The 8346-nt window shown below is 39.8% G+C and overlaps 1 protein-coding gene across 3 annotated transcripts in view; it reads left to right on the top strand.

Moving 5' to 3' along the window:
• The first annotated feature begins 1030 nt into the window (after positions 1-1030).
• The window catches only part of ACVR1C (activin A receptor type 1C), a 63278-nt gene continuing 55962 nt past the window's right edge, over positions 1031-8346 (top strand). The window contains exon 1 of one of the 3 annotated variants that reach the window (XM_070731545.1): positions 1031-1274. In XM_070731545.1, the coding sequence (XP_070587646.1) occupies positions 1199-1274 (76 nt within the window). In that variant the 5' untranslated portion in view covers positions 1031-1198. Of the gene's footprint in view, positions 1275-1310; positions 1680-6770; positions 6795-8346 lie in introns of those variants that run through there. The other 2 variants (XM_070731546.1, XM_070731548.1) reach the window with 2 other exon arrangements.

The raw sequence follows: 8346 nt of genomic DNA, 5'->3' as shown, positions 1-8346 counted from the left end.
CAGATATAAATATAGATATAGATACCTGTATATAGATATCTATAAAAGTGGGAGGAAGGCAAGAAACACTGCTAAGAAACACAGTTAAATAACTATCTCACATTTAATCTCAGATACTTGGTGAAGCAACAACACTTTGGGTTTATATGAAGTGGAGAATGGCATAAAGACTTTAGACCTTAACACCCTGGCACGAAAGCCATTGTCTTTCAGCCCTATCCCACCTCACAGGGTGGTTGTTGTAGGGAAAACAGGAGGATTGAGTATTAGGTACCTTCACCACATCTATCTATCTATCTATCTATCTATCTATCTATCTATCTATCTATCTATCTATCTATCTATCTATCTATCTATCTATCTACCTACCTACCTACCTACCTACCTACCTACCTACCTACCTACCTAATATGCCAACCAACTCCCTAAGGACTCTGGGTGGCTTATTATTTGTAAAAAATGATGAAGACAGGATAGAAACCATTAAACAGAATCAGTCCCACTATCTTGGCCACTGCCATTTATACACCTAGTCCTTGACTTACAAATAGTTCATTTAGTGACCATTCGAAGTTACAAGGACACTTGACCATTTTTCACACCTATGACCACCAAGTGTCATCTGATCCCTTTTGGCAACCTTCTGACAAGCAGTGTCAATGGGGGACGCCAATTCACTTAAACAACTTTATTGTTATTATTTTATTGTGTTATGGATTGAACAATTGGGAAAATTCCCTTAATTTATGTGGCAAGGAAAGCTGTCAAGTGAGGCTAAACTCACTTAAAATCTCTCTCTCTCTCTCTCTCTCTCTCTCTCTCTCTCTCTCTCTCTCTCTCTCTCTCTCTCTCTCACAGCTGGCTACCTGGAGCGGTGCTTCCCTCCCTCTGCGCAGCCTGCCTCTGCTGGCACCGACCCTCCAGGCGGCTTCTTCACCCGGGCAAGCCCTCCGCAGGGCAAGGGGGTGTGACCGGGCAAGGCGGAGCCGGGGGAGGAACTCCATGCCCGCCTCTTGCTTCCAGCGGCCCCGAGAGTCGCTCTTGGGTGGCCAAAGAGCTCCGCGTCGCCCGGCTGGAGGGGAGGGCGTGGGGTGGGGGAGACCAGCCTCCGGGAAGCCCCCCACACAAGCGGCCCCCACGCCCCCTCCGGCTCGCTCGCTCCTTTCCCACCTGCCAGAACTTCTCCCAATGTGCCGTCATGAGGCGAGCGCTCCGCTCCGGACTGGGCGCTGCGGCGGCGCTTGTCCTGACAGCCTGCGCCTCTCTCTGCACAGGTAAAAAGAAAAAAGAGGAGCGGCAGGAGCCTGCTTGGGCCGGCGGGTCGGAGGTTACACTTGGCGGTGCTTGCTTTAACACCCCCCGCTTCCCCTCCCCGGAGGGCCGAGCGGGTCTTGGGAACGGCGAACGGGACGGCGGAGTTTTTCCACAAGCTTCTGGCCTGATTGAAAAGCGTCGTCTTTCCCCTCACGAAGCCTACTCAAAGCTTCTCCAAATAGCGTTTTCTGGTCCAACTCGGGTCGGCGCGGGTTTGCGGCGCGTTTTCAGCCCCATTTTTTTTGGCCGAGGTAAACAAACCCTCAACGTGGGCTTTTAAACGTGCTTTCCAAGTTTGAGGGACGCCGCTGTTTATAAATAACCTAGTCAATCAAGCTTCCCGCAACCGTGCCGCCAACGGTGAGGTAAATAATACAGACAGAGAAAGTTAAATCGCCTCTTTTTAATAATAATAATAATAATAATAATAATAATAATAATAATAATAATAATAATAATAATAATAATAATAATAATAATAATAATAATAATAATAATAATAATTTAAAAAACAAAATTGCCGTAGGAAGGAACGGAAGAAGCCGCGCTCGGTTTAATCCTGGCGAATTTGTTATAATCTAATCTTCAATTGGACGGTGTGGCTGCGAGGGCAAAGGACAGCTAAAACGCCTCCCGTATCTTTAAAAAGGCAAGTCCTGCGTTTCAAAACGCGCCTCCCTTTGGCAGAAGGGACGTTTATGTACTCGAGCCAAGTTTCTTTCTTTCTTTTTTCTTTTTGGCTTTCTGACATGGTTTGCAGGTATGTCAAACGATACCCGTATAGAGACGCTGCACTTTCTTAGAGATGCGGATCAACTCGACTATTCCAGGGTTTTAATCTTAAATTAAAATAACACTGTTTACAGTAGGGTACTGTCTTAAATGGCAGCTTTGGGTCCTTTTTAGTACCACTACAGTTTGGGCAGAGAAGAGAGAATGGGGAGAGATTTAACAGATTAACAGAGTTGGAAGGGACCTTGCAGGTCATCTAGTCCAACCCCCTGCCCAAACAGGAGATCCTACATCTGTCTCCACCTAGGATCAAACTTGCAACCTCCTGATTGTGAGGAAAGAGTTCCACCTCTATTGGCAAGGAATTGGGATTTACAAAAAGGCAAACATTTAGTGGCGGTCCCAAGCTTGCTTTACCTGTGAGAGTAAAACCCCAAAATAAATCTCTGGAACCTGCTTCTGAGTACAGATATGCAAGATGTAAACCCCCTTTTCGTGTTGGGATTATTTAATCCAAGAGAGCAGTCCTAGAATGCCTACTCAGAAACAAATGATTTTGGGGAGGATTCTCAAATTGCAGCCAATTTTTTTTGGGGGGGAGACTTGTTTCTAATCATTTAAAAATAGACTTGGTTCCAGTTAAATGTCCCTTTCATCTTGACTTTCTGTTTGGTCAGCTATTTCACTACAATGATTAAAATTCTGGTTTCATCATTGTATCCATAGTTATTATCATTGGTCCAGTTTTATTATCGCTTTTAAAAATTCTGGGGGGGCAGGGAGAGGGATTAATGTCTAACAAAATTGAGACATCCATTTCACTGACAAGAAAAGTTAGTGCGTAAATGTGAGTTACCAAGTGAGTAAATACTGTAAAAAGGTGGCAGTGTTTTCTTTTAGTTAGGGCTTGATTGCAATCAATTTGTTTGTTTGTTTGTTTGTTTGTTTGTTCGTTCATTCGATTTTTATGCCGCCCTTCTCTTTAGACTCAGGGCGGCTTACAACATGTTAGCAATAGCACTTTTTAACAGAGCCAGCATATTGCCCCCACAATCCAGGTCCTCATTTTACCCACCTCGGAAGGATGGAAGGCTGAGTCAACCTTGAACCGGTGATGAGATTTGAACCACTGACCTTCAGATCTTCAGTGGCCTGCAGTACAGCACTCTACCTGCTGCGCCACCCCGGCTTTATAGATGTATCATACCATTCTTGAGATCACCTGGGGTGCTACATATCTAGCTTCTGAACAAAGAAACACAATGGCATAGTTGTTAGTCATTACTATATGTCTTTGTGTGTAAAAATGCAAGTGAGCAAGTTGGCAGAAAATTATTGATTGATTGATTGTATGCCGCCCCTCTCCATGGAATGGGGGGCTCAAAATGCCTAAGATATTGTTGCTGGGATTTTTTCCCCAGTTTGGGAAGATTTGGAATGGAATGATAAATAGCATGTTTATTGATGTGGGGACATGGGATGTTAGATGTAATGCTGGAGTTTGTTTGGTGGTTTTTTTAGGATTGGAGGAGATGGTGGTGATTTTGAAACTAAGGCTATGCACATAATAATGTTCTGGGGAGTATAAAGAGAAAATGCTGGGATAGATTGAAATTGGAAAGAAAAAAAAGACTGAGATGATTTGAGTTTGAGATATAATCCCTATGCAAACAATCTGAATCCTTTGGAATATGTATCAGTAGGAATCCTGCATTGGGATCAGACAGCACATATTCCCCAGAAAATGCCAATATTGTAAGTCTTTAAATAAATTTGTGATAGGAAAGGAAAGAGTTAAACAGTTCTAGGTTTGCTCAGGTTGTTCCTTGGCTACTATTTGCTTAACCAGTTCCTAATTGCTTTGCTGCAATTATAATCACATTTGGCCTTTAAGCTATTTTACCAACCTAAGCAAATTATTTTGGCCACTGTCTCACATCTTGTTCCGAGGGCTAACTATGCCCTCATCAAATGTTTTTTTACAGATAGTTAGCAGAAAGAAAATCCAGTCCTAATTCATGGAATAAATTTATTAAGTATTATTTTCAGAAAGTCTGCAAGAAGACTGGGTTGTTTGGTGGATGCATCAGCTTCTTTGTCTAATGTCATGTACTCCAGTGAATTTGGAATTATTCTTGTGTTTGGTTTTCATAAGATTCTTCTGAATCATTATAAATTCTGTAGCTCTAGCCATCCATTTCTAATGAGTTTTTGAATTGGATCAGCCCAGTGTCCATGATATATGTACATATATTTAAATGACCATGTTTAATAATGGTAATGGTAACATCATAAATCAAGGCTGCATATTTAACCCAAAATATAATTGCAATTAAAAGCTTATATAGCAAGGTAACAGTTATTATGTGCTTGAGGAAATGGGTATCAAACCAAGGATATCAAACTCAATTTCATTGAGGGCCACATCAGAGTTGTGTTTTACCTTGTGGGTGTGGCCAGGGTAGGCGTGGCCAGCTTGAGGTCACTCATCGGAGGCACCTGTGGTGCTTTGAATGCTCTGCCAGTGAAAATGGGCTCCTGAGCTCAGTTTTCTGCTGCAACAGTCTCCCACAGCCCTCTGTAATGAAAACAGATCTTGTGGTGGGCACGTACAGCCCACCTGAGCTCCGTTTTCACTGCAGAGGGCTGCAGGAGGTTGTTATGGCTGAAAATAGAGCCTGGGAGGATTGTGTGACCTCCCAAGCTCCTTTTTTACTGGCCAAGGCACTGTGGCCTGGTCCTTCACTGTTTCCAGGATGGCACTGCGGGCCAACTCTAAGCACCCCATGGGCCGAATCTAGCTTGCAGGCCTTGAGTTTGAGTCACGGCCCTTGAGTTTGGTCTATACAAATGACAAGGTAAATATAGTATTGAAATATTTTTAGGATTGGAGGATATGGTGAACATCTTTGCATATCCTGAAACCGGATTAACACCATAAGGTTCTGCTTGCAAATTCTTTCCAGTGTATGGGACTATAGCAGTGATGGCGAACCTTTTTTCCCTCGGGTGCCAACAAAGTGTGGGTGTGCGCTATCGCATATGCATGAGTGCCCACACCCATAATTCATTGCTTGGGGAGAGTGAAAACAACTCCCCCCCCCGGAGGCTCTCTGGAGGTCAGACATTGCCTGTTTCCCAACTTCTGGTAGGCCCAGTAGACTCGTGTTTTGCCCACTCCAGTCTTCAATGTCTTCCTGGAGCTAGCGGAGGGTAAAAACACCCTCCCCTATCCCCCTGAAGGCTGTCTGGAAGCTAGAAATGCCCTCCCAGAGCCTCTGTGCAAGCCAAAAATCAGGTGGAGCTGAACTAGGGCAGTTTTAACTATTAGATTTGTATACGTACTGTTTTGTACTGTATTTTGTGAGTCGCCCCAGGTCTCCGGAGAGGAGCGGCATACAAGTCTAATAAATACTAATACGACTAATGCTAATGCTAATGCTAATACTAATGCTAATACTAATACTAATACTAATACTAATACTAATACTAATACTAATACTAATACTAACTCGCGTGCCAGCAGATATGGCTCCGCATGCCACCTGTGGCACCCTTGCCATAGGTTCGCCATCACTGGACTGCAGCCTTTCATAATTTCAGCTCTCATGATTTCAGGTTTTATCATGATAATAAGTATGGGATGTAACTAATGTTTCTGTAATCAAAGTTGAGATTGTATGTCACATATTGTACACTGTGAATGTGTATAATTTCCTGCTAATATTAATGTACACAACAACCACAGTGAGGAATCTCAGGCAGACAATTCCTGACTTCTTTTGGAGGAGTATGCCTGCAGATATTTAATTTGATATGTATTTGGGTGAAGGGTAGAAAGCTCAAAATAGAGGTTTGCAAAGTCCCTGCCCTGGTAGTAAACTATCCTTGGGGATATTATTTGGTCTCTACTCTTAATGTTAAATTTCTATTTTTTAAAAATGACAGTAGTTATATAAAGGCTAAAAAACTATCTTGCTTCTAAATGGGTATGACTCACAAATCTATACTACCGAAATATAAGACCAGGGATTCAATAATTGGTAATTAGACAGTTCTCCTTCTAAATGTTTGTCTGTAGCTACTGTGGAAGATACAATTCACATTTTCCCATCTTCTTTTTGTCAGTCTATTATGTGTTTTCTTGTTTTCCACACACACACACAGAGGGAGGGAGGGAGGGAGGGAGGGAGACAGAGAGAGAGAGAGAGAGAGAGAGAGGTGTCAACTAGATTTTATAACTTCTGATATGTTCAGTAAATGAACTGCTATATAAAAGTGGTATAATTTATACAAAACATGTATGTGTTTGATGGAATCATATAGAATACAAATAAGAATGTTTTTAAAAATCCAGAAATTAACCATGTTTATTACCATGAAGTGTGCATGGTTAGAAATGTCTTTTGTAAATAAAAAGTCAGTTTAAAGTTTAATTAATAGCTGATAAATGTTGGTAATCCAATTTTGGTAATCCAATACACGAGTATTTCCAGGGACACATCTTTTGGCAATCATCTAAGCATTTAGTCTTTAATTTACTTCCTAGAATCTATTATTCAACTTTCCTGGTCTTAACCATTGCCAAGTCTTCTTGTTATCTTCTTTGCCTGCTGCAAATTTTTTTGTTTTAACGTACTGGCCATGAAATACTTTGTTTTGCCATATTCTTTATTTATTTTTTCTTATAGGTTAGCTTGGCCTTTTGGGAGTTTCACTAAGCCTTCATGATACAGTATATCACAGAAGTGAGTACTCTCACATTTTGTAAATATTTAAGTATGTATTTTCATGTGACAATACTGAAGAAATGACACTTGGCTACAATGTAATAAGTTTACAACTTGTATAATAGTGTAAATGTGCTGTCCCACAAAATAACGCAATACACAGCCATTAATGTCTAAACTACTGGCAACAAAAGTGGGTACACCCCTAAGTGCACCCTCATATATTTACAAAATGTGAGTGGGTGTACTCATTTCTGTGATATACTGTATATTACTTTCAGTGCATCCTTTTCATTGTCTTTTAAATATTCTTCCAATGTATTTTTTTCTATTTTGATAATCTTTATTGAGTTTTTTTAGTTAAAAACAAACAACATATATTATTTATTTATTTATATTTATTTATTTATTTTGTCCAATACATAATGCACATTGAAGAGAATAGATATGTAATAATATAAGTAAAGAAAAGAATAGAAGAAAAGATATAAAAGTATAGGTATATTTGAAAGGAAGAAAAGATACATGAGATAAGGAGAGACAATTGGACAGGGGATGGAAGGCACACTGGTGCACTTATGCTTGTTATATAAACAAGATATACAAAAATACGTGAAACAAAAAAAGTAAATACTAACGACTTTTACAACTATTTCATTTCCAAATATATTTACACTTCACAATATTACTTCTTTTAGCTTTACATATATATACAGTACATACACACATATATCTATACTTCGGTATCCTCCATCTATATTATTTACCATTTTCATTAAATTTGTTGATCACATTTTAGCAATTTATCCCTGTTTGTTTATTTAACTTGTTTGTATTATCTCTTCTAATTTCTAGCCATTTGTAAAAGTTTTCCCATACAGTAAAAAAAATCTCTTGTTTGTTTTGCAATTCATAAGTAAGCCTGGTCATTTTAGCACAATCCATTAGTTTATTAATTATCTGATGACAGGCTTTGATCTTTCCAGTTTTGAGGGTATGCCAATCTCGCCGCAGTTAATATATGGACAATAAAGTAGTATTTTGGTTTAGTATAATGTTCTCTAATTATTCCTAATAAGTATATCTCTGGTGTTAATTCTATGTCACATTGTGTCATTTCCTTTCACCATGTCTTGATTTTTGTCCAGTAATTTTGTGCCATTGGGCATGACCACCACAAGTGGTAGTATGTCACAAATTTTTTTTTTTGCATTTCCAACATTGTGGATTTTTTTTTTAGTAAATTTTAGTAAGTCTGTCGGGAGAAAAGTGCCATTGATAAAACATCTTATATAAATTTTCTTTGTAGGAATGCCCTTTTTTCTATTCAACAGCCTAGTGTACTTGTAACATCTGATGCCCACTTATGCTCTTTGGTAATAGTGTCTGTCAACATTGCTGAGTGGATGAAGAGTGTGATTCCTTTTCTTTTTTCTTTTGGTATCCCTATCCAGGGCTTCTGTTTCAGTTTTAGTCCAGTCCACTGGACTGGAATTGCCCAGGTATTTATTGCCTTGATAGTATTTCCTCCACTGAATTTTGGATTTTAAGATTTCTTCACTCTCTTGAT

The sequence above is a fragment of the Erythrolamprus reginae genome, chromosome 1 (assembly GCF_031021105.1).
Source record: "Erythrolamprus reginae isolate rEryReg1 chromosome 1, rEryReg1.hap1, whole genome shotgun sequence".
Lineage (NCBI taxonomy): Eukaryota > Metazoa > Chordata > Lepidosauria > Squamata > Dipsadidae > Erythrolamprus > Erythrolamprus reginae.
The sequence above is the reverse complement of the archived record's forward strand: the minus strand, read 5'-3'. Positions and strand labels throughout refer to the sequence as shown.